Genomic DNA, 27,042 nt, shown 5'->3' on the forward strand with positions numbered 1-27,042 from the left:
CAAGAAACAGGCTGCTACACTTTACACAGCAATTCTTCAATCAACCTTTCATTCACCAAAAAGCCTAAGACTAGATTATGGGTTACCTTCAGTGCAAATCCCAGGGGGAGGAAGAACAACTCTTTCTGAAAAATGAAGTTCAGCATCACCGTACCATTTTCCAGGTAGTGAAGGTTCATGTTTATAGCAGAGTGCTCATCCCTAACACAGTGCATCGATATACCTGCCAAAATGAACAAAAGCAAAGATTCACTTATACAAGATAGAAACTATTGACTGCATGCTATCGGACTACAAAACAAGCATGGTCTTTAATTGCTCCGGATACAGTTTAGATTTCCTTGGGTGGGGGCACTGTTTGGCTCAAAGGCATCGTACTGAGACAGTATGTCACACTTGTAGATAACTGTTTAGAAATGCAAACCTGATTGCTAATGCGAGTCATTACCATACACTGATTTTCAGTATTCTGCTTGAAATGAATTAGAGGTCTCACTTCAGTTCCTACAGGATGGGTATTGATATCATAGCTGGCCCTCTTGCTGACAGTCTCAAGAGAGAGATCCAGGATTAATCAAAAATAGGGCCGGATTCTCCACTGCCTTCCACTACTTTAGGTCTGATTTGCAAGGTATTTCAGCATGAGTAGTCCCACTGACTTCAGAGGCTATTCACGAGCTTAAAATTAAGCACGTGCTGAATCAGGCCATAAACTTTTACACTAGTGCAAGGTGGGTGCAAAATGCTACTGTTGTGATCTGGTATCATTTTATACTCACTGTACAATGTACATGACTCTACAATGCGTAAGGCAGTGTAGAATCGGGCCCGTGGTGACTAAACTACTCTTTTATTACTAGATGTAGCAGCATGGCAAAAGAGTTCAGACACACTGAACGTAGGGAGACAAACTACAGATCCTGTACCACCATCCTTCTAGATCATACAGTCATTGGGGCAAGGACTGTATTTGTGTGTCTTACAAAGTAGCTTCAAGCTCATTGTCAAAAACGTACCTGTTCTGTGAATAAATATAAACAGTGCATTTTTAATGAGGCAGAACACAATTCATTAAAAACGGGGCGCGTTGATCGTGAGTTTTAATATAAACAACAAGCAGGATTCAAAGGGGAGCCATTACCAATTCTGACACTGAGCCTCACGATGGAGGTAGTGCAGAGTCTATTTTAACTGTGGATAAATCTCTTTACTACCTTCACTTAGTGCAGGGAAAGGAAATTCAGTGTTGCCTACAGCACCAACAGACTTCTGTGTCTATTGGATTGATGTGCTCAGGTTCGTTTCCATCACATCCTGCTCACAATGGAAGATGGACCACCCACAATCAGACAGAATACAATCCAGTATCACTGGATATCGATGGTTCAGATTACAACAGTCAAAAGCCACCAACCTAGTTTATGCCTTATATAATGTAATTAGCCTTTTATTTTCACAAGCACTAACATTCATCCAGACGTTAAAAGAATTGCTTTTTCCAGCACTGGGCTTCTCCCTTTTCAAGGAATAGAATTTCCCCTCATCTGAGCAGGCTGCCATGTTTATGGTACAGCACAAGTGCATGAACAAAACAGAAAGCAATAACTAAATACAATAAGTCACCTGCTCTTTCTTTTGTTTATTCTCAAGCGACTGTCTTACTAAGGTGATGCCCCTAACAAAATCACTACACTTACCATACTGTGTGTAACCAGGGCCTCGGCTTTTCCATTTGGGTCTTATCATTGCAATGGGAAAGTTTCGTCTAGGCATAATCAGCATTCTGATAACTTTTTCTATACCGTTAACTATAAAATAGCCTCCCATTTCCTGACAAGAGAGAAAGTGCTTTAAAAATTAATTCACCAAAGTTCAAAGATCTGAGTACAGAGAATCTGTTATACAAGAAACAAAATGGAAGTGAGACAAAATTAGCTCCTATTGGACTGTAAAATACACACCAACTTTTTTATGTGTGTGGAATACATGGCAAGTTGTATTGGCATGCGCTTGGGATGCATGCATTACTCACACGTTTCAGAGGTCATCCCAAACAAGTGCCAGTAAACCTGTCATACTATTATAAGCTCTGTATATTCCATGTATTTTACAAAAATAACTATTTTAGTGGTGTTTAAAAGAATTATTGGGACTATTTCTTGTATCCATCCACCTGTAAAGCCAGATGCACTAGTTACACTAAGTCCAACTGTAGAGGATGCGGAGAAAATGAGAAGACAAGACAGTAAATTAAAGAAACCTCTAAAATGAGCTATAACTACTTTAGTGTACATGGAAATATCACAATTTTAAAATACCATATCTTGGGCCCTTTCAGAGCTACTACCAAGTACTATCTACTAAGAAGCTAACCTTTCCAAGAGTAAAGTTTCTGTTCTGAGGGATATAAAATATTGGATGTAAAACTTTCCCCTGATCGGAATACTCCCTTTCCCCACACGAGGTCTCTGGGTAGCAAACTGGCGGAAGAAAAGCCCTATTCCACATTTAGAGAAAAGAACACGATTGTGTGTCCAACTGATTTTTTTTAAATGGCAGCTCTTTGAAGCCACCTGAAATATCTGACAAAGCCTCAGGTGAGATGCATGACTGTGCAAAGTACAGGAGAAGTGGCCAAATACGCACGATACATGCACATTTATTGCATGGCTTTGCAATTTAGCATGTGCACGACGCTAACATCCAATATAAAAATTAATTCCAGAGAAAATTCTCTTCACCTTTACATGTTTGTTCAAATTACAATGAATGTACAATCAAAGTGAATTATAAAGATGCCTGAGACGTGGCTCTGGGCCTGGCAATAACAGAGTATCATTGTAGATTACACGGACTGCAAACAGACTAATTGATCAGCCATTTGGTTATTTACTTTGATTGTAAACTGAAAAGAAATATTACACTTTTAATGAAAAATAACAGCACTATAGGGTTCTGTATCCACATATTCAATTTATCAGACAGAGCAGATAAAAAAGCCACAAAAGCAAAAGGGAACCCAAAAGTAATGGAGAAGTAAAGTCTATGGTTATGAAGGGGATATGTATCACCCCCAAAGAGCCCTACTGTAAGAGTCTCACCATCAGCCAGGGTCCCCAGTACCACTGCTTAGCAGTAGCTGGCAGCTAGGGGCAGAGTGCGCTCAAGCCTTGAATTCTAACACCGAGACCAGAGAACAGAAGCAGCCCTGCGTGCCTCCAGAGGAGGAGAAGGATAGTTTTCCGGAGGCAGCTGCACATCTGGAAAGTAACATCTAGTACCAGTAATGGTCACTGCCTGCATGAACCTGAGGTACTCCATGAGCTTTTACCTTCTCAAGATGAGGACTACTGGTATCCCAAAGGGCAAATAACCTGAAGCCACCTTGAGGTCTGAGACTTCTGACCCCAGAGAAACTACACAGAATCTTTATGAATGGTGTAAAATCAGAAAATATGCCAGATTGTGCTTCTAAATAGATATGCTAAAATCCTTCAAGCTAATGTAAAACCCACTTCCCTTGCCACATGGTAAAGAAGATATTCCTGCCCCACCAAAATCCACTGTTACCTCCTCTTCTTCATGGTGTTCAATCAGAGCTCTGGGAGGAAGACTATGCAGATTGCAAAGTTTAGATTTCACCATGATTGGAACATATCCCAGGGACTGTTTAATAATCCCTTTAGGAATGCCATTCACTGACCAGCTGATGTCAGCCTATAGAGAAACAATACATCAAATTATTAGGAAAGTTAAAATAACACAGATAATGATAAAATATAGCTAGCTGTCTTTAGAGAATGAGCTACATTACAACATTGTATGTTCAATACAAAACCATAAATAGCAAAAAAAAATTATACTGTCTGCAAAGAAAACAACAGTAATTAGTTATAATGCATTATATATAAACTATAAGAATAAAGACATACAAATTATATATTATAGTGGATGCATAGTCACGTCTACTATAGTTCAGGTTATGTTGGGACTTTCTTTATAATTCTATTTTTGTTCATTTATAATGTGAATAAAAATTTCCCATGTTTTGTCTGCATGAAGTGAGGATTAAGACTCTGGGGTTGTTTTTCTTTGCAAAGTTTAAACAAAATTACAAAAGTTATGCAAGGATGAACAAAACTCTTACAATGGCGGAATTAAAATACTTTTTTTCCCTACATAACAACTTAGGAAGGTCCTACTGTTATTTACAAACCCCCAAAGTATTAGTGCTTATAATGTTTATAGCCTGGCAGGAGGCAGAACAACAGACTCATAGCATCGGTGTGCTGGTATTTTTAATCTGTATGCAACGTTAATTATGTAAAACTTCACAACAGTTTCACAAAAAAACCCCAAGAAGAATTATTTTGTATTAGTGCTATGGCTCCCTCTCCCTGGCAAATCAGATTGCCTGTTCAAGTCTCTTACTGCTGCTGAAGTCATACTGGAATTCCTGTTCCTGTAATTAATTGGAGCTAAAGCATACCAATAAATTGGAGGAAAAAATCTCAGATTTCAGTAAGGGGAAAAGATAAATACTTTTTTCCCCTTAAATATACACACATCTGGAAATCTGTCTAACTGCAACTACTCAGACAGGCTACAAAACCAGAGAAAAATCAAAAAAATGATCACAGTGGAATTCAGCAGAGGGGTGATGGAATGAATTTAGAGCAACCAGACAAGACAAAAATTGTTATTAGATTCATCTATTCTGTTGATATAGGTAATTCAGGGTCAAAAATTAATTTAAATTAATCTGACACTTAATCTTCTTAAGCACAAGGAATTTATGAAGTACAGATGATCTCACGAAGTGTTAGAAAAGTGCATGGTTTAGTAGTCTCAGCAAAGGACTGGGAACCAGGAACTCATGGTCGAAGTCACTGACTCTATATTGTATTTTTGGGCAAGTTATAACATCTCTATCTGTAAGAAAGGAACAGTATCTATTCCTGCCTCAAACAGCATTGTCAGGGTTAGTTAACTGATGTTCCTAAACTGCCTTATAAATTAAAAAAAACAGGAAGCTAATGATTCTCTTTTGGTCACTGGTCCTGAATTAGTACTCAGAATTTCTTCCTGGTCCACTAAATGTCTCTAGGTTTCAAGATGTCACCTTTTAAAAACCACATCCCCCGCGCCTCAATTTCAATTCAGATATCATATTAGTAAGTAATATTTTATGAACCATTAATTAAAAATTAACGTTTTGTGCCATTTGAAAGCTGGGATTTCAGCCTTTCATGAGATACAGATTTTGCGGTGTCTGAATGTTCTCAAGTCAGCAATCTCTGTCTATACATGGAAACTGAAATGGGGGAGAGCAGAAGCAAGGAAGTTGATTCAGGGTCTAATATGGCTCTCCTCGTACAGCACGCAGGGCTCTTTCCAACGTGGCAACTGGGAGAGAGAGGTGTGATATTGCTCTCTAGGGAGTACTGCTGTACACGTCAACAATAGCCCAAAGTCCCACATCAACCTAAACGTTAATTAAAAAAAAAAAAAAAATCCAGAGAAAGGGAACCCGATGTATTCTACAAAAACAAACTCAGTCTTATCTTGTGCAAGTCTCCCCACTTTCTCCTTGTCTGATATGTCCTATGTATCACACCCAACCTAAATTGCAAACTTCTAGGGTTAAGGACAGCATCTTCATTCTCCCTGCAAAGAGCCACGCACACCTATGACTAAACATATACTGTGACAGATATGGCAACTTGCTACAGTATCTTTGGGAAAATCTTACTGAACTAAATGTAAGTATCTTTGGGTTCAATTGTATTAAATGAACGGATTATGTATTATTGTGGGCTGGGACTGACTGTTACCTCTTGAGGGAGGAGATGTGAGGCCTCGGGTTTCAAAGGACTATACTGATCATTGTGCCAGACAATAATGGACTTTTGAAACAAGAAGTGTTAAGTGTTTTTCCTGGGAAATATCTGGGAGGAGGTGAATACAAATTCCCCACCTCCGGTTATGCAAAAACCCAGTCTTTTGAAGCTACACCCTGAAAAGGGGGCCACTGTCTACAGATAACCAGTTACATGAGGCCAAGATCAAAGGTCCAAGATGTATAAAGGAAAGACTGAACTACTCACGGGGTGTTCATAGGTTCTTTTATTGTTTTTAATACGTTTTTACCTTAAATGTGCTTGCTTACAAAGACCTGTGTGGTAACTTATAACAGCAGGTTTTTTGATTTTTTTTTTGTTTTTAGCAGCGATTATGCTGTTCATAGCAAAGTGCAGACACTGACCTATTTAGGTGGTCTGGCTTGCTGAGATATAACAGGGTAGGCAAGCATCTGTGCAGCCTGGAAAAACCCGGGTCAGGAAGGAGAGTGACATGGTCTCTGCCAAAGAGAGGTGATGGGTGAAGAGCCAAGAGCCTAGGGTGGGTGCCCTTCAGGGACAATGAAGGGGGAATACGGGTACAGTTGCCCTGAATGGTGACATATACAAATATTTCTTTAATAGCTATCAATATCTCTGGTGTTTTCAGGTGTAGAAACAAATGCCAGACATCATTGCAAAGCTGAGACTCATGACTTCCTGGTGGCATAAGGCAATGGTCCTCCAACTTTTTTCATTCTGTAGGCCATTTTGTAAAAGAAAGATCTTCTCATGGATGTACCTCCTCTACTAACATCCCAGTTCCCCACAGTATGGTTCCCAAAATGTTTCATTCGAAGTTCTACTGGTGATCCATAGACCAGCTGGAGAACATGTGGGAAAAGGCATTTATTTACAAGTTAATGGTTTATAAGCAACTATAGCACATACCAAACAGTGGAAAAGTGTAGTTTTCATTCCCTGAAAGTACTATTCTAACTATTACTACTTACGGTCAGTTTCCCACGATAGGTGCTTCTGCGTCCTCTACATTCTGCTGGGTACACTTTCAGCTCTTTACAGATACTCCCTTTTGGCACCATAGGAGGATTGATGACAGCGCCCACAACTGCCAGAGTGATCCGTTCATTTTTGAAAGCAAACTCCAGAGCAGGAATAGCCTGAAACCCAAAAGAAACTCTGTATGTATAACACATACAAACAACAGTAACAGGAGACTTTATCCAGACATCAGCAGAAAAAGTAATACGGCAAAATACGTTTCCAATAAGTTCTTGGAATGTACTGGGGACAAGGTATTGTTTCAGAAAGAGGAGGAAGTAACCTGGGGCAGCCATTTTAAATTTGATTCTGACCAACAGGGAGGAATTGGTTGAGAATCTAAAGGTGGAAAGCAATTTGGGTGAAAGTGATGATAGATTTCATGATTCTAAGGCAAGGAAGGAGCGAGAGCAGCAGAATAAGGACAATGTATTTCAAGAAACACACTTTAACAAACACAGGGAACTGATAGGTAAGGTCTTATGGGAAAAGCAACAGAGTCCTGTGGCACCTTATAGACTAACAAATGTATTGGAGCATAAGCTTTCGTGGGTGAATACTCACATGCATCTGACGAAGTGGATATTCACCCACGAAAGCTTATGCTCCAATACATTTGTTAATCTATAAGGTGCCACAGGACTCTTTGTTGTCTTTTACAGATCCAGACGAACACGGCTACCCCTCTGATACTTGGTCTTATGGGACGAAACTCTAAGGGATAAAAGAATTCGGGAGAAGAGGCAATTTCTCACGGAGACAATATTAAATGCACAACTGCCAACTATTCCGATATGAATGAAAGGTAGGAAGAATAGTAAGAGGCCAATATGGGTCCGCCAGGAGCTCTTTAATGACCTGAAAATCAAAAAGGAATCCTACAAAAAGCGGAAACATGGATGAATTGCTAAGAAGTACAAAAGAACAGCACAAGTATGTAGGGAGAAAAGTCAGAAAAGCTAAGATACAAAAAAGAGTTACACCTAGCAAAGGATATAAAGGCAATAAAAAGAGATTCTTTAAATACATTATGAGCAAAAGAAAGACAAAGTGTAGGTCTTCTACTTAGCAGGGAAGGAGAACTAATAGCTGATGGCATCAAGAAGACAGTGTTTAATGCCTAATTTGCTTCAGTTTTCATTAAAAAGGTTAATAGTGGCCAGATACTCAACACAATTCAAATTAACAGCAAAGAAAACAAGCCAAAATAGGGAAAGAACAGGTTAAAGAATATTTAACTAAGGTAGATGTATTCAAGCGAGCAGAGCCTGATGAAATTCATACTGGGGTGTTTAAGGAACTAGTGGAAGCAATCTCAGAACCGTTAGCAATTCAAGCATTTATGGAGGACAGGTGAGGTCCTAGACAACTGTGGAAGGGCAAGCGTAGTAAATGGCTCACTGTCAAACTGGGAGGGCATATTTGGTAGGGTCCTGCAGGGGTCAGTTCTGTGTTTCACCCACATATTTATTATTGGGGCATTTGGATGAGGTACACCACATATTGTGATAGGTATGTGTAGGAATCATGGGCCTTGAAAGGTGTGTTGTGAGGGTTGTTGATCATCATGGTAGTGCAGATATGTCCACAGGTTTTGCATCTGTTGTTCCGGCAGGATCTGGTGCCACTTGAGCTAGTGTGTCCTGGTCTGTGTGGATGTTGCTTCTGATGAACTTGGAGAGTTGGGGGGTTGTTTGAAGGCTAGAAGAGGGGGTTCAGGAAAGATTTCTTTCAGGATGGGGTCCCCATACAACCCGAGTATGGATTGTAACTGTTTGATGATAGCCCGTATGGGTTCCAGTGTGGGATCATAGAACTGGAAGGGACCTCGAGAGGTCATCTAGTCCACTCCCCTGGGATGGTAGGTGACAACTAGGGGAGTGCAGTCAAGGGAGGTTATTTCGATATTAAATCAGGTTCTCTCAGGTGAAATCGGAATCACTAGGCTCTCAAATGAACTTACACAGAAAAAGGACAAAAGACAACAACGTCGCATCACCCATGGGTGAAGACTGTTCACAACCGTCACTCTATACCTGACCTCTCAGTCGCCATCCTCAAAGGAAACCTGCACAACACCTGCAAACGACAGGCCTGGGAGCTTAAAGTCACAACTTTGCTAGACACTAAAAATGGACTGAACAGAAACACTGGACTTATGGCTTATTACAACAATCTGTAACCCATTAACCGCCCCTCACCTCCAGCTTTTCCCCAGGCCTTAGGACTGGAGAGGCGTTAACAGGCCCACTTCACCTTGAATGGTCCCTTGAAATATGTGCTAACTACTGATGCTCAACAATCTGATCCACCTTGTATTTATAAACTCGAGGTATCTCTCGCCAACAGAAGTTGGTCCAACAACAGATATGCCCTCACCCACGTGGTCTCTATGATGGCAAATAACCAGCCGAGGAAAATCCTGGCTCATTAAACCATTCCTGTTCTTTGGGCCTGTCAGTGCAACGGCAGCACAAGAGCAACCCGTCATCGTGTGTATTTCAAAAGGTGGTTGTCCAGACGCTGCTTGCAAGGACACTCAGACGGCATGGACCAGAAACCGACTTAAGACTTGTCTACAGAAAGAGCCAGCGCCTGGCGAGCTGGGGTGTAAAGCTACGGTGCATTAGCCAGCCGCAAGCGCTCTGCCTTCGTGTCCCCTGCTACCAGGCACCAGCCCTTCCCTCGTGTGCACGGACCTGCTCCCTCTTCACACCCCGCCGCCCTCTCCCGCCCCCATCCAGCCTCCTCCTACATTCCTACATGCCCCCCAGCGCCCTCCCTGTCCTCTCCCCCCAGCGCCCTCCCTACCCCCCTGCAAGGCCTCCCGTCCCCCTCTTGCCCTGTCCCCCAGTCCTCTCCGTTTCCCCTACATTCCTGCACCACATCCCCTCCCCCTCCTACACTGCCCCCCAGCGCCCCGTCCCCCGCACCACCTCCCAGCCCCCCCATCCCTCCTACATCCCTGCCCTCCAGCGCCCTCCCTGTCCCCTCCCCATCCCTATCCCCCAGCGCCCTCCCTGTCCCCCTACATCCTTGTCCCCCGCACCGCCTCCCAGCCCCCCGTCCCTCCTACATCCCTGCCCCCCAGCAAGGCCTCCCGTCCCCCTCCTGCCCTACCCCGCCAGCTCCCTCCCCGTCACCAGCACTGCCTCCCAGCCCCCTCCTGCCCTGTCCCCAATCCCCTCCGTTTCCCCTACATCCCTGCACCACATCCCCTCCACCTCCTGCACTGCCCCCCAGCGCCCCCTGTCCCCCGCACCGCCTCCCAGCCCCCCCATCCCTCCTACATCCCTGCCCCCCAGCGCCCTCCCTGCCCCCCCGCGCTCCCCACCTGCACGGCCCGGTGCAGCCCCTCGCCCACGGCCAGGTTGAAGGACTCGATGTGGGCCCGGGTCAGCTCCTGCAAGGCCGGGCGCTGCCGCTCGCGGGGCCGCCCGTAGCCCGGCGCCGTCAGGGGCGCGAGGCTGGGCCCCTCGGGGAGGCTCCGCCACTTCGCCACCGCCGCCGCCATGCTGCGCCGCGCGGCCTCGACAGCTCCCAGCCTGCCCCGCGCGGCCCAACCGACCCGGCGCTTCCACGCGCCGCTTCCGGGATCCGGCCCCGCCCCCCGGGCCGCGCGCGCCGCGCAACCAACCCCCAGCCCCGTGGGCTTCAGGGCAACCCCCCCCCGGCTCTCCGTGCAACCGTTACCCCCCCCTCGTCACACCCCCACAGGGCCCTCAGCGCAACCCCCCCCTCGTCACACCCCCACAGGGCCCTCAGCGCAACCCCCCTCGCCACACCCCCTCAGCGCAACCCCCCCCTCGTCACACCCCCACAGGGCCCTCAGCGCAACCCCCCTCGCCACACCCCCTCAGCGCAACCCCCCCTTCGTCACACCCCCACAGGGCCCTCAGCGCTACCCCCCGGCTCTCAGCGCAACCCCCCCCTCGTCACACCCCCACAGGGCCCTCAGCGCTACCCCCCGGCTCTCAGCGCAACCCCCCCTCGTCACACACCCACAGGGCCCTCAGCGCTACCCCCCCCACCCTCATCCAGCTCCCACAGGCCCCAAAGCAACCCCCCTCCCCACCTCCATCCACTCCCCCTAGGCCTTCAGCGTTACCCACCTCACCCCCAGGGCTCTCAGAGCAACCCCCCCCCCACAGGGCCCTCACTGCTACCCCCCCTCCTCCTCACCACAGCGCTCCCCTGCTCCATCCACCCTCCGCAGGACCCTCAGCACAACGCTACCCCCCATCCCCAGGGCCCTCAGCACAGCATTACCCTGCTCACCTCCATCCACCCCCCCCCCAGGGCCCTCAGCACTACCCCCCTCCCCACCTGGCTCTCAGTACAATGCCCCCCCCCCCCCCACAGGGCTCTCAGAGCTACCCCCTCCCCACCTGCCATATGGCCCTTCGCGCGCCCCCCCCCCTTGCCCCCACAGGGCTCTCAGAGCAGCCACGCCTCACCATGCTCCATTTATTTATACAGAGCAACACAGCTTCACCAGGAGATTGAGGGGATTTCCTCACACACACACATTAAAGTATCCGTGAGAGGCTTTGGAAAATGTCACCCCTCAAGGCTTTGTGCCCTTGGCTAGGCTAGTTCCCAGCAGCAGTAGAGCTGCTAGTGAGCATATCTATTTTGAAGTGTTTCCCCTCTATTTACCCCTCAACACGATATCCACTTGGAAGACTTGAAAAGCTTCTTCATGAATGTAAAGGCGAGCAGCTTGCTTAGCTAGACTCCCTGCCCATCTGTGGTTGCCTCTTTGTATAGTTATTCACAAAGAAAAAAAACAACAGGTAAGATTCTCTCTCTTTAATTGTTATTCAGGACAGAGTTGAATACAAATGTCAGAGAACCATGCACGGCTCACAAATCCTGTGAGACACATACATACACACACATCATGATAGTAATTTGAAAACACAAACTAAAGATCTATATGATGTAACTTCAGGAGCTCTTTATGTATGCTACAGTGATCGTTACAGATCCTTTCAACGTTATTGTTTTCCACAGACTATTTTAGCTGACATTGATAATGGAACATTATTATTAACTGACTTATTGCACAGTGTTTTCCTCTTAGCAGAGAACAATGCTTAGAGAACAAGAAATGCATTGACCATACACACGCATGCAGTCCTGAAGGGGCTTGATTACAATGCGATACAGAAGTTTGACCTCCTTAATGAAGCTGGTTTTCTTAGACAGCATCAGCATTTTCCTCATTGTTTGACTGTTGTGGTCAGCCTCTGAAATGGACCGGGAGCACATTACAGTTGTAGCACAATCACAATGAATTTTAAAACGGGGATTTCCCCCTATCCTGTATGAGACAAGCCACAGACAAACTGAAAACTTCCAGGATTCCAGTTCCATGAGGCCCTGATTCAGAGAGCTCATGTCTGAAATCCTTCTCATGACGGACACAAAAGGATACAATGCATCAGACTAGGCACCCATCACATTCTGTAGGGTGGTATGCATCATCTTGAAAAGCAGCACCCATCTCTTTCCAGAGCTCATTAACAAGTAAGGCCTTTTCAAATAAACTTTTATAGGACTTAAGTTAGAAAATGTAATTTTTGCAATTTCTTTTAAAAAGTTCATGATCTTAACTTAAAATTACACACAAGTATACAATGTTCTAACTCTTCAATCAAAAACAAGTCCCTTACAGAAAGACATTTTGGTAGTTGGACAAAATACATTTCCTTAGTGCGAGCACCCAGTATTTTAGAAACCAGTTACCTTTCTGCTGTTTTCTCTCGGCAATGACTACCACCATGGAAGATAGAAAAATATTTTATATTTCAAATATAAGTAGGGTATAAAGGATGGGGAAATTGGATACACACTGTTCTTCTGCTGTAATAAATGCCTCCTCCCCTCCCCCCAGTATTATTGTCAGTTAATGAACCTTGCAGAATTCTGAGAAAAGGCCTTTTGAAGAATATGGCAAACCAGCCAGCAATTTGGCAACCTGATAATCATCTTTAAAAAGGGTAAGAAAAGTTAAACAGGTATTGTGTGAATAATCAGATCATCACTAAACAGAATTCAGTTAGTTTGGAATACAGTGAAACCCCTTAGGCCGTGGCTAAACTCGAAACTCCAAAGCGGTGCTGTGGGAGCACTCCCGTGGCAGTGCTTTGAAGTGCGAGTGCGGTCGCATGCCAGCGATGGGAGAGAGCTCTCCCAGCGCTGCAGGTACTCCACCTCCCCGAGGGGATTAGTCTACAGCACTGGGGCACTGTTTACACTGGTGCTTTACAGCGCTGTAACTTGCTGTGCTCAGGGGGGTCTTTTTTCACACCCCTAAGCGAGAACGTTGCAGCGCTGTAAAGCGCCAGTGTAGCTATAGCCTTAGTTTAAGACTTTTGATTGATGCAAGAGATCATCAACTGGAGGTCTATTATAACCAACCTCAAGGTCAAACAAATATGTACCTGAAACTCTACACGTGAATACATTAAATTGGTTGCTTAAAACAAAAGGAAGCTGGTTGGTGCAGATTTGACTGTAAATGCGGGGCTCCCCATTCTGATGTCCAGAGTTAACTGTGGCTCTACAGTGGCAGAATTTGTCCCAAAGGCAGCAAGCAGGTGCTCTAGGGTGGCAGGGCATTACATACACTGCAATGTATGTTCCAACTTTTATTTCCTCCTAGACTCAAGAAATCTAAGGAGCCCAAACTTGAAAACAGGACAAAGTCAACGGTAATGTTCACGGTGAGATGGGCTGATAGACTGAAGTTTGACAATACCATCAAATAATATCAACAGGTCATCTTTCCAAGACAGGGAATCTGTGCAGTGAGAACGTAAACTATGGAGCTAGTCATCACCCAGTACCTATCAATGACAGAACTACAGACTGATACAGAAATGGTCCAGAACACTGCCATACAGTGCCACTGTAAATGCAGTACTGGGCCACTGCTGTATAACAAGGGGGAGCGGTTCTTCATTTGTGGGGAGGGGAGGAGCTATGTTCGTTCAGTTGATCTCTCCCATAAACATTGGGGCTGTCAAGGATTAAGATTATCCCAATCTCATCCCAGCTAACTGCACTGGGATGGCTCTGTCAGGTAGCTAGACAGCGGGGGAGTCTGTGCTGTTTTCCTCCCACTGTAAAATAATGGGCACAGAGGACAGTCCCTAGCTGCTCAGCAGGTAACCCCAGTGAAGCTGCACATCCTGACAGCAAGTAAGCTCTCTCTCTCTCTGCCTTTCCCACACCTGAACGACAACAGTCCCATGATTACTGTTACCCAATTGCCCGGCTCATCCCGGGACCATCAAACCAGGGTGGGAGGAGGCTGCCTGGAGTCACTGCAGCATGATGGATCGCTCACACTATGCCAGCGGTTTTGCTCTGGCAGTCTCTCCTAGGAGCACAGCACACATCTTGCTTACAAGAGCATGTTTGGAGAAGGGTTCTACTGCCCCAGCGAGCTGGACTCACCCAACGCAGCTGTTCTCCTTTATGTATACATCCTATACAAACAAGTTCCCGATAGGAACACAGCTACTGAACTTTTACTAATTCTTAATGGTGACCTGAAAAGGAAGAAAATGTCAACTGCCTCAGGGCTTGTGCCTTTTCTTCACTTCTTTATGATGTACAAAAGGCCTAAGACCTTTAAGATTCCCCCCTTCCAAGTTATTTGACACATTCCAGCCCAGTCTTAACTGGCTAACCAGCTAGTCAAATTTTGGTATCACAAGAGCCAAGAGTGAAAGCTGAGAGGGGGGAGTGTTTTAGTTTAAACTCTTTTTTAGTTCATACCTATTTTACTTCCATGTCTGATAAACATTCTTGATAAAGGACATCTGTTAGCCCTTGTCTTCACTGGGAAAAATGAGAGTGTTGAAACAGGTTAGCGAACACATTAAAATCTGAGTGCAGGCAAAGCATGTGTGGTTTTAATACATTCTGGTGAGGCAAATTCTAGGGGGTAACCTGGGGGTTACTTTGACCAGCTAACATGTGGTAAAGCTACAACTTGCTTTGTCTGCACTAGGATTTTAACACAGGTTATCTAACATGGGCTTACCACCTCCCCACCTTTTTTCTACTGTAGCCATAGCCTTTGTCCAAACCACCATCCCTCTTCGATGAATGAGAGCTCACAGTACACATCCTCCAACGCCAAACTGACATTCCTGCTATTTGTAAAGGTAAAAACATGCACAAAGCCAAACCCCACCACAGGTTTCAGGACCACTTCCTCTACATCAGGAAAAAAACCAGTTTTTAAAGTCATCACTTTCAATTAAAGTCACCTTTGATTTTCATTTGACTGACTGGTATTAGCCAGATGGCTTTTAATTTGCACTTCACTCTCTAGCTACTACTGCGACCAGTGAAATGGAAATAAAAGGTGACCTAAAAAGAACTTTTTAAAATTTGGACTTGTGCCTTTTTTTTGCTTCTTCATGAACTCAATGAGAGCTGCTGGGAGCTCAGCTCCATTGAAAAATCAGGCCCCTTATTTAGGTGCCTCTACATGGACATAGGACCCTAATTTAGGCATCCACTTTTGGAACTTCTACCCCCCCACACACACGTGAGCTCACTGTACACACAATTAGAGCCGTCTTCCTTGTGAACTTCTGGAATACAATATTTCAACCACTTGATAGTTCAAATGCACATTACATCTGCCATCAAATTTTCACAAATATTTATATACAACACTTGAGCTCATTTCACACTTATTGCTTAAGAGAAGTTTGCACAGCAGCAGCACACTTATGTGATGGTGGCAATCTTCTGGCCACTGGATTTTGACAGCCCTATATATAACTCCAGTACCTGGGAGTCCATGACAGATTACACTAACGGGGGCATACATTTCAAATATTGACTGATGTTTTAATGATAGAGCCCGAGTCCTTATTAGGCTTGTAGTCACATGAGTTAGGATTATCCAACATCCCCCACTGAGGCTTTCTGTGGGTTCATTTCAGTACAAACCCTGTCCGTCCCCCTCATGGGCTTCCTGGCCACCCCAGTAACGGAGACTTCAAGTTAATTTTTAAAATCATTTTTCCTTCTTTTTCTGCAGCCGTGAAAACCCAACTCAAATCACTTGGCTACTCCTATTGAAAAACAGAATTCCTGGCCTTACACTGCCCCTCTGCCAAGCAAGGTAACTGGACTCTTGACAGTGAGCTCAGGCATCCCCATACAAGTCCTAGGGGAGGTCTACACTATGGCAGGGATCTATGCTGAGATCGACCCACCGGCAGTCCATTTAGCGGGTCTAGTAAAGACCCGCCAAAGCAACTGCAGATCGCTCTCCAGTCGACCCCTGCACTCTACCTCCCACTCCCGACGAGAAGAGTAAGGTAAGTCAACAGGATGCAGTGTAGATCCCACGGTAAGTCAACCTTAGGTACGTCGACTACAGTTACATTATTCACGTAGCTGGAGTTGCGAAGCATAGGTCGACTTACTGCAATAGTGTAGGCATAGCCCTAGACTAAGGCCTGTTCTTTGCCAGCTGATATAAGGAAAGAATGCTATTCAGCCAAGGAATCTTTACTGATGTTTTCTGTCTCACCTGCAGTCTGGCTTGATGTACAGATGATGTTCAACTGGCGTTACAGCAGAAAACTCACACCAATTGAACGACCTCTGCAGCTTCAATGCTAGATTGCAGAGATCTGCAGAAAAGCAGCAATGGTGTGAAGAGTTTTGAAGTTATTTACTTGCTGTAAATAAATGAAGCCAGCAAGAGCATGAAGCCCTTTGGCAGAAGGGATGCGGGAGACAATCTGACAGCCACCTGGCCAAAGTTTTCAAATAGACAAACTTTTAAGCTGAGTGGCTGAGTCTGTCCCCAAATCTAGCTGTTCTGGATCGAAATAATTAAGGTATGGAACAGAAACTTCCCCAGTGTGCTCTAGCAATGAGATTTAAAGTTCCGTACACCTCACAGAAATGCTTCTGTCTCTCCCTTTGCTATAGAGCCAAGATTTACGAACACCAGTGACTTGGCAAAGTAGGACAGGTTCATTCATTCACAGAGCTCTACACTGGTAACAATTCAGAGATGGGAAATCTCAGCCCTAAGTCGAAGTAAGTGTGTAAGAGTGCTCAGACATGTCACTGGAGGGAAAAATTATACTACTTAACTCAATGCTTATTAAACTCAGCCAATCAGAAGCTTGGAACCTCCTAAAGGTGGTGGTGGGGGGGGGGTTTGTAGCAGGAGCCACTTTTCTTTAGCTTGGGTCACCGTCATTAATGTAAGTATCCTCAACCCAAAGCAACTGTCAGAGACAACAGAACGTAGTTCTGTTCCGACCAGCAGAGCCAGAACGCTTGCTGGATTTGATTCAGGTGCAGATGTCAGTGTTCCTCAACAGTGTCCTGTGTGGAGCATGCACAACACAAGAGAAATCCTTCTTCTAAACAATTCTCTCATGCCTTTCCGTATCAGATTCTGCTTCTTGCTCAGTCATGCACACTTGTTTGTTAGGAAGCTGCCTCATTTCACTGACCTTTTAAAATATGTAGAAAAAAAATCTAATCATAGAACTAAAATATGCTAGGATGCAACATGCAATGCATGTAGGAGAACTGCAGCATCTCAGTATTGAAAATGCATAATAGCTTATAGAAATCTTACTGGTTTCCTTAAAAAAGGGGATCTTGTTAGCATTAGTCATTTGCAGACACAGACTATTACTTCTTAAGCACTAAGATTAAATTTAAAATTCGACCTCTCTATTCCTACTGAAAATTCCCAACACACTGCATTGCAATACGGAACACACTTACGATCTATAGTACCCAGTTTGCTACTAGGGACCCCGCTGTGTTCTACAAGAGACACAGCCAACCTATTAGGTTAAAAATTGTAACTTAAAGGGGCTGTTTATTATGTGGGGAATGTTCCCAGGATTTCACATAACTATTTAGGTTATACTTAAAAAATGTGAGTTTCTACATTCACTGACCTAACATTTTTTTTTTAAAAGGTTATCACAATATAACAACGCAATATGCAACAAGAGTTTCCCTGCTGTTCTACAGCAGCACCAGCTGATCATCAAATGCTTTCCCCAAGAGGTGAGCCTATTTCTACTGGCTGATGATGCTTGGGGTAAAAAGCACAGCCATGTTTTGGTGAGGCTGACTCGTAAGTGCTGAAAAATGCCATGTGTGGCCAATGGGGAAAGAGAAAATTGGTTGGGTTGAAAGGCTTTTATTTTCAACCCTCCGAGCCATTACAATAAGATGGAGAGTTAAAAGATGTACATAAGCAGCTCTTCAAGAGGCTGCCAAGGTCCCTTGGCGTTCTTTTGGTTAACAAAAATGAAGGGATTCAAAGCATAAAAGCTGAAAAAAGAGCTGAACTAAGATCATTTGAATGCCCCTCTGAACAAGCCTTCCAAGCAAGTCAGACTCTGTTACAGCAATGGGCTCAACAAGAGTGTCAACCTAGACTCCCTAAAAACTGCAGATCGGTGGGAGAGGGGCTCAGTATTTGTTTTCTAGGGGTTCCAACTGCATCAGACTGACGGAGAACCGATTCAGATCTCATAAGACAATGGATACAAGTAAATAAAACCTCCTTCAACCCCTAGGCTACTTCATCGCACTAGATACAGTACCCTCAGTAGTGCCACTTTGCCATATTGTTACTGGGTGTTTCGCTAGCTGATTTTAAAACCGACTTTAAATTCATTTTTTCTTCGTTTACACATCCCACAAAATAAGACAGCTTTTCACCTCTACACAAATGGAGCAGGAACAAAAAGGAGTTACCTATTGGGGACTGAGCTAAGGCACTAAAACTGCAGCAGGTGATGAACCAAGAAACCCACATCGATGGTACTCTTCATTAAATTGACTTATTAAAAAACAAAACAAAAAAAAAAAAAAAAGGAAAAAAGGTTTCTTTTTAGAAAAGGACGAGATAATACAATATTATTGTATCCCTGGTTTTTTTTAAACATTATTTTGCTGTTCTCCCAGAGAGATTTGCTTCAGTTATTAAAGTCACATGAGCTGTTTCCAAAGCAAAGTTTGGTGAAACGCAGGCAGAGTTGTCTGAACAACTTTGGCTCCTCCTGGACTCTCCTTGGAAGCCTTCTTTTATTTATATTTTCCTCGTGAATTTCCAAAAAGTTGTCTCTCTTTCCTCCTTTTTGGCATGATACTAAAGTCAGTGATCCAAGAGCCTTCCCTCAGAATCGATAGATGGCAGCTCTTCCATGTGTGTCGCTAAGATGGTCATGTTGTCATCACAGCTTCATAAATATTGATGGCTGGCTCTGCTTTTGCACTATGTCACTGAGGGGAAAGACACTAGAGATGGCTACATCCACTATACCTTGGCAAAGTTCTGCATAAAGTTTCCTAGAAGATAAGAGAAAAATCAGAATGAAATATTTTAACAGGGAAAGAGTAACACGTTGAACATTCTTTACCCTCATTCAAGTTTTCCCAGCAGCAGTTATACAGTCTTGCCATTAGTATAAATACCCCTTTCCCTTCTAGCTTCTTCTCTCACCACCCTGGAGGCTGCTCATCCCTTTTACTCTACTTCTCCCTCCATCTAAGCAAAGATGGAATCGTAAATCCATGCCTTCTAGTAGCTATTGCAATGGACTACAGGATCACATTAGTGGGTAGTTCTACATTTATTTACTGTCAGAACAGATTATAGAACAAAAGCAGTAGAGACAACTTGAAACATTAAACTGAAGCACAAGACTTTTTTTGGGGGAAAAAACTACTGATCTTCATAATTACGTGAGACTCAAATTATTGTGTAGCACACTGAATTAATCCTATTTATAATAGAAAATGTTCCTGCCAAACCTATGGTAGGTATTAATCCTGGCCTTAGATACAGATGTGCAGCTCAAGTCTAAGCCAGTGGGACTTTCTCATGTTTATCTGAGAGCAGAGTTCCACCCTAAATCATGAGATACGTAGACTCCATTAATTCTGCAGTAGTAAGAAAACCTAGCAAAAAGAGCTCCATGTCATGTGCTTTCAGGTCTCCTCATCTGATACAAAATGGGCAGAGAAGAGTAAAGCCAACTTGGTGGAGATCTCTGCTGCCAAAAGTAAACCCCAATTCAGGGACCATATCAGTCCTGCAGAAGACATCTAGCACATTTGTGGAAGAGTCCAGAGCAGGTGCACCCCCCCATCCCAGTCATGTAATTCTGATGTCTCAGTATTGCAAAGAAACAGGGTAGGAGGATGCAACAGCAAATGGGGTTTGCTGGCGTGGCACTGCACGGGGATTTCAACTCTTTGGCAGAGTTAGTTGTGCTTCGTCACAGTAAGTTTCATGAAGCTGGTATTCATCAACATACATTATCAGCACCAGCCAAGGGGCACTGTCAACAGAGATCAAGGTAGGCTCATTCCAAAGGGGGTAGAGACTAATGGAAAAGTAAAGCAACCTAAGATCAGTCTAGTATAATTGTTCTCTCTCTCTTGCACACAGTTTATGAAACGCACACAATTTCTCCAAGCATCAAACTCAAAACCAATGATATTCTGAGCAGCGTTTTGCTGTTTTTACAAAATACATTTTAAAAAGGGGACAAACTAATCTCTGGCATAGCAACAATGGCCTTTGTTCAACTAGGCCTACCTTCTGATGAGAGGAGAGGCCTTATCTGTCGGGCAACGTGAGACAGAACAACCAGACAAACTTCAGTCTAGCGAACAGCATCAATATTTGATAAGGTATTTTAACTTAGCATGAGCTACACAGCTAAGACTGCCCAGGTTAGACAGCTCTAGACTTTCCTATATTTACTGACATAGGATGCTATGGCACTATCAATACATCTAGTGTCAGTTAGTTACAATACTAGGAGCTGAAAGTCTGGGCTGCTGGATGGGTGTAATTTGTAAAGTCACGTGTAAAAAAGCAGAAAGTGTCTGAGAACATAAAAATTGGACAGTGATAGACTGCAAAATCCGGTGACAATTGAACCTGGTTATATTCTGAAGAGCTCTCATCCATGCTTGTAGCAGTGCCCATCGCTTCACACTGACTCTACAAAGATAACAGGCTTCAGGGTAACAGAGTGACATTCCTGGATCTTATAGATTGCATACAAGGACTAATGCACGACTGCCATATTGGTGGAATATTCATCTGTTTCAATAATGCAGATTTTTTTCTTCATCCCTGGTGACTGTCACTGTCCTAAAACAAATAAGGCAATTTCTGTTGAAGATGTACTGTAACGGGGCTGGAGATAACAGAGGCTGAGATGTTTTTTCCTACCAAGGCCTTCTTTACCAGAATTAACAAGGTCTTTTCACCTGTGCAACTGGCTCAGCATACCTTCAGCTTCCAGATTCTCTCTCCTGCACTGCTTTCAGTAGATGATTTCTGTATCAAATCTGACATTTTATGGAAGTGCGAGTCTTTCTCCCAGCCATGGTGTGAGATGGATTTCTGGCAAGCATTCTGTGTTCTTTCATTTCTAATGGATCCTTAGCCCTCTGGGTGCCCGTTTTTAAAAAATGCTAGAAGACAAGAATCTTCCACACTTTTAAGCCATCTTGATAGTTGTAAATTAAAACACAAAACGTGCCTTTGGTTACATATTTCATTTTTTAAATTAAAGGTTCCACACCCCACACCTGTACATTCTCTCACTCTTTTGGCTTCTGGGTCAATTCTACATCCTTTTCTGAATAGCATCGGTTCTTGCTGCAATATTAATACAAGTTCTCTGTTTTAATGCAGAATGCCCAGTGTTGGCTCTAGTTGTGTTGATTTCCTTAGCTCTCAAGAATCGTTTCTTATAAGCCTGTCTCTGTGGCTGGGCCTTATGCAGTGCTCTCTGCCGAAACAGAAGCCCCTAGCAAGTGAAAAGGCTGACCGCCAAACCCTAGTTGTGCTGCTCCTTTCCAGATATGGCCTCTCAAATCAGAGAGGAAAGATGAACTTCCTTGGAAAGGGTTCTGCAGTTGACAAGAGAGATTCTCCAGAGGTTCATGTTTGAACCCAGATCACCCTCTTCACTAGGGTTTTATCATAGGGCTTCTAATTTAAGCCAGTTTGACACCAACTTGCCAAAGAGTCTAAGACTGCATGGACAGAACGCACTGAATAAACGGAACTTGTTTCCCCAGAGCTCCCTGCCCTGTTCAGCCCAACCTCCTCCTCTCTCTCCCTGCTCTGGGAGTAACACACCTCTCTGATACAGTGTTGAATCTAAACAGGCTCATCTGCACCTAGCTCCCATCGGAGTGTGCTTTCCTGAGCTGCCTCTGAACCCCGGCAGGGAATTCACTCCCAAAGCCACAGGCTGTCGTTTGGCCGAGTGAGCTTTCCTCCATGGTCACCACCACAGCAGCCTGGAGCCACCCAAAGAGTTGGGCAGCCTATCACAGGCAGTTTCTGAAGGAGAGCTCCGGAGTCAGAAGCCCAACACGTCTGCTCCTCTACCACCACATGCCTCACATGCAAAATATTTACACTTCTTTCCAGAAACTCACATGCGCAAGTTCAACCAACCCCTGGCAGATCTAGTTGTTGGCATTATAGGGGCACCTTTTCACTAGGGTGATTGGTTCTTGAACACCTTTGCAAAGGCATTGATGCAACATGGATCTGTCTTCAGCATCTGAGATGCAGCTCTACACAAAGGATTTACTTTCCAGGTCTATTTGAGATATTTATTATAGCCAATGAGAAACCAATCCCACATTTACATGGATTTAGGCTCCCCTATCTCTCTTTCATAGAGTGGCAGGGTAGGGATGAAATACACTGTCTTGTCTGAAGTATGAAGAGCATATATTCTTTAGATTGCTCTTCAAAACCACATTCCTACGGATCAGCTGCTAGCATTTGCAGGCCCACTGCATCAGCAACACACTCTTTTGAAAGATTACAATTGGATTTTCCTCATCTTGGCATGCAACACTTGTTTGTGAGCACTGGGACCAAAAGGTCAAGAGCATACAGCTGCACCAACAACAGGGAATGGGCAGGCGCTCCAGAAGCACCAGTGGGAGCAGAGTGAAGCGATAGAGTTCTCTATGCAACATTAAATTAAACCTGTACCTCTCCATTGTTCCACTGAGAGAGGCTGCTGATTTGTTCATGAAAATATATTGCTTAATATTGGGGTAGTTATATTACTTGGACAATTGAATGTCACCCAAAAGTGCCTTTTACCCAAGTTTCTCTTTTTTTAAACAAACAAACATTGGATTCTTCCTGTCAATCACAAAGTTTTAGAAATTTCTCACACACAAAAAACACCAGTGGAAAAAACCCAGGAAAGGTTTTATGAAATGAAACCAAAGCACGTGTATTATTTGAATATAAACCTTCAGCTATTGTCCAAAAAACACCCTTCCAATTTTATAATTCAACAAAATGTAAGAACATAATCATTGAGTCTGTCCCTAGTCTACTAGGTAGGCCCACAACAATTTTGCAGCTTTCCGTAGAAGCCAATACATTTCCCCCAAATTGTTTGCTTTTCCAGCACTTAGCCTATTACACTTATGACCAAACCAGTCCCAGAGGATTAAACAGACATTCAATTGATGCTGATCTGATTCAGGTCCTTTAAAAGCTGACTGTTCTGTCATCTGTGATTTTGCTTCTACAGTTTTTTCTACCATTTTGATGCAATGAACTATGGAGCAAATCCTCCTTCACAAACAGATTTGGGGTAGAAATCTGGATCTTCAACTTAAAATGCTACAAGGAACGAACTCCGGATCATACTCCAACCAGCATGATTCGAGCACTTCTTCCTGTCCTGGGCTCCACCTATGCCCTTATGTTTGAGATCGGTCTATTGCTTAGCCAGCATGACTGATTCTGTAGCTTCTCTGAATCATTTTAAAATCTGGTCCTTGTGTGGTTGCAGTTCTTTGTTAAGTTAGGTCAAACCAAATTTCCCTGGATACCATGCCAGTACTGTCAGCTACCTGTCTGTCAAGTCCTTTCAAAACCATCCTCAATTGCTTTTGTAAGTTTAGTGCCTCTTTATAGAGCCCTTGTGGTGCAGAAGCCAAGCTGTATTTTGATCAAAATTCTCATTTTCAAGTTCCAACACTTTTAGGAGTTGGATGCACATATAGAGATACAATCTTCCTGATTGTTCCACTACTATTGCATCCATCCTCCTTTTTCAACCAACCAAGAGGATGATGGTGGCTGTGGAAGAAGTTTTGAACCACAACATGCACTAGAACTGTGGTGGGCCTTACTTCTTTCTCAGTGAGGTATAAGCAATGTGCTGAATGCCCACACTTACATAAGAAGTTTAGGATGACTGCATCTCTGAAAATTCTCATATTTTTATGCTCAGTCCAAGCAAATGGCTAAGATTTCTCTCCCATATTTCACCCCCTTCTTTCTTGGATGGCACCTTCACCCACATGGACACAATATTCTTTGTTTTTTTCTTTGCAGCTGTAAATACCTATTGACTGGTTGCTTGAGACTCTTGATTGAGCCATCAGCACTGTTGCTTAGAAGAAGTAAATGGCTGGGAAGATGCAATAGTAGCTGACGGAGGTTTTTTTATTGATTATCTTGGTCTCTTGGCCAGAGGTTCAGATGGTCTGTGATAGAGACCTATTAAATCTCCTCTTATTTTCAGTATTATAAATTCCAAGAGATCTCAGTGGGGCTCTCGACTTCTTTAAATTGTGTAGAGAAGCATCTGTGAAATCCACAAGGAGCTTACAACCGTCAAAGGGGAGGTCTTCAATGGCACTCTGAACCTCTCTCGGAAAGCCCAACATCTGCAGCCAAGACACTGTTCTCATGACCACTGCAGTGGATATAGACCATTCTGCAGTGTCTGCCACATCTAAGGAGGCCTGGAGCAATGTCTTTGCTAGAAGCTGACCCTCTTAAATAGTGCCTTGAAACTGGTCATGATGTTCCTCTGGCACATGCTCAATGAAAGAATTCAATTTGTTAGAATTGAAGTAAAGTGCTCATGTTGTGCACCACTGAAGGTGATTTTGTTATTGGCATAAAGGAAGCATCCTGCCTTCTTATCAAGTTAAAGTATACGCATTTCAGGTTGTTTTTAATGCACAATCATCAATTGCTCTATGCTATTTATTGGGTGTCAGAAAAGGAGAAATTGCTCCTGAACGGAACCAATAGTGAAGAGCTACTGGAAGGCCTGGGACAGAGACTTAAATGATCACTGCATCTACCTTTTGGTGACAGCATCAAAAAAGTCTCACTTCCAGGATCATACTCATCAGCGTTCTTCTCTTACACTTCCTAAGACAGTTTCATTCAATGGTACATTTGCTCTTGAAGAGTCTGAAGAAACTGATTTTCTGCATGGTTAGAGATGAGCACAAATTCTTTCTATCCTTCTACTTCACAATTCTTGACAATGTTAATATTTTGCTTTAGAAGAATAATCTGTTTTCATTATTTCAATTCATTCAATTGATTGTTTCCTTACCACCTCTTTCAACATTATACATCTTAAGTTGGATATATACCAAGTATCAGTGCGTGAAATCAGTAAATTCTAATCACCACATTCATAGTATTGACCAGCAGTTTTCACACCTGTTATAGCTGAAATGAGAAACAGCCCCCTACTGCACACTACACACAAGGCGGGTAAAGCTGAAAAATAGCATAACCTAGCCAGATGTTATATAAAGCCAGGTTATCAGATGTCTGCCAACCTTCCAGAAGTTCCTAAATTTAGGCCACATCTAGACTATGGGCACTACAGTGGCACAACTATGGCACTGTAGCTGTGCCACTATAGTGCCACAGTGTATGTGCTTCCTACAGTGATGGAAGGGGTTTCTGCGTTGCTATGGGAACTCCACCCCCACAAGGATTGATAGCTAGGTCAACAGAGGCAGTTTTCCATTGACCTACTTGTCTCTACACCTGGGGATAGGTGTGCATAGCTGTGCTCAGGGGTGCAGATTTTTCACACCTCTGAGTACTGTATCTATGTTGACCTAACTTGAAAGTCAAGGCCAGTTCTTAGTAAACCAAGTCCCTGAACAGTTTACATCTCCATCCACTAACCTCTCCGCCATCCAGTGACAGTCAGTACCACCCACTAGCCACACCCCTCTTAATCACCAATGACTCTGCCCAGTCCCTTTCCCCCACTAATTTTCAATTCCACAATTTCTACCTGTTTCCCACAGGTACAAAAAGAACCAAAAACGCTTCTCAGTTCCATTTACATTTTCACAAATAGAGTTTTCACTCACAGATTGAAACTGGAGCTAGATACTTGTCATATGAAAAAAGCTCTGCTGCTCAAGTCCAGGTAGGTGTCTCAGCCGTTGGACTGGCCCACACTACTGCTGTGGAAAAGCCACCGGTATGAAGGGCCTCTCCCAGTAAGTCCCTCCCCTGACCATGCTGCTGCTGGGTTGGAGAGAGGGATAACGACAAAGTTCCTACTGAGAAATAGTGTAAGTTACAGAAATTCAGCTGAGCAGAAATGTGCCGTCTGGCACAGAGGCACAACTCTGGGGTGCCAAGTGGCCGTAGCTACTGCAGCACTACAACAAGGGGGAGCTTTCTCCAGCCCCACAGAACAGCAAGGGGCCTCCTCCTGGGGCGTATTTAAAGCAGGGTCACCTAGACCGCCAAGCTTAGGGAGCAGCAGGCCACGTGTTGGAGGCAAGTATCTGGTCTCAGTTTCAGGAACAATAGCTTTCCACCAAGCTGAGAGGAAAGCGAACACCTTCTTCAGAACTACAGCAACAAGAGACCAGGTGTGCCGTGCCGTTGGTACACGGGAGCTACCATTTTATTACAGGAAGAGGATGCTCACTGTGCACAGGCAGGGGCCCCATTGACTTCGATTAGCCAGACCTTCAGTTCCTCATCTACCATGAAGTCAAAGCCGAAGAGCTGGAAACTCTGGTAGTGAAGGTGTTTGGTGCTGATTGCAGGCTCTATACACATAAGGCAGCTTCTGCAAAAGGAAAAAATGCAGGATCTGACTTAGCAGCCATAAACATTTAAGAGCAGTAATTCTAGATTCCCGGAGCAGAGACCCAGCACAGAGATCAGAAGGGCACAGTGCAGTGGGAAAAGCAAATGGAAACGGGATCAGGAACAGACTTGTGCCTCATACTATTATTACTTTTTCCTATT

General features: G+C 44.0%; 2 protein-coding genes across 7 annotated transcripts in view; both read right to left on the bottom strand.

The window, feature by feature from the left end:
• The window catches only part of POLR1B (RNA polymerase I subunit B), a 37,983-nt gene extending 27,499 nt beyond the window's left edge, over window positions 1–10,484 (bottom strand). Inside the window, exons 1-5 of one of the 4 annotated variants that reach the window (XM_065589917.1) lie at window positions 10,237–10,484; window positions 6,854–7,021; window positions 3,571–3,717; window positions 1,698–1,830; window positions 87–223 (exon numbers count right to left, since the gene is read on the bottom strand). In XM_065589917.1, the coding sequence (XP_065445989.1) occupies window positions 87–223; window positions 1,698–1,830; window positions 3,571–3,717; window positions 6,854–7,021; window positions 10,237–10,416 (765 nt within the window). In that variant the 5' untranslated portion in view covers window positions 10,417–10,484. Of the gene's footprint in view, window positions 1–86; window positions 224–1,697; window positions 1,831–3,570; window positions 3,718–6,853; window positions 7,022–7,466; window positions 7,587–8,303; window positions 8,442–10,236 lie in introns of those variants that run through there. The other 3 variants (XM_042852765.2, XM_042852764.2, XM_065589918.1) reach the window with 3 other exon arrangements.
• Window positions 10,485–17,114: 6,630 nt separating this feature from the next.
• TTL (tubulin tyrosine ligase) overlaps window positions 17,115–27,042 on the bottom strand; it is a 29,786-nt gene continuing 19,858 nt past the window's right edge. The window contains exons 6-7 of one of the 3 annotated variants that reach the window (XM_005293513.5): window positions 26,717–26,860; window positions 17,115–19,280 (exon numbers count right to left, since the gene is read on the bottom strand). In XM_005293513.5, coding sequence (XP_005293570.1) covers window positions 19,166–19,280; window positions 26,717–26,860 — 259 coding nt within the window. In that variant the 3' untranslated portion in view covers window positions 17,115–19,165. Of the gene's footprint in view, window positions 19,281–20,883; window positions 21,100–26,716; window positions 26,861–27,042 lie in introns of those variants that run through there. The other 2 variants (XM_065589931.1, XM_024104178.3) reach the window with 2 other exon arrangements.

Source organism: Chrysemys picta, chromosome 3 (assembly GCF_011386835.1).
Source record: "Chrysemys picta bellii isolate R12L10 chromosome 3, ASM1138683v2, whole genome shotgun sequence".
In the NCBI taxonomy this organism is placed as follows: Eukaryota; Metazoa; Chordata; order Testudines; family Emydidae; genus Chrysemys; species Chrysemys picta.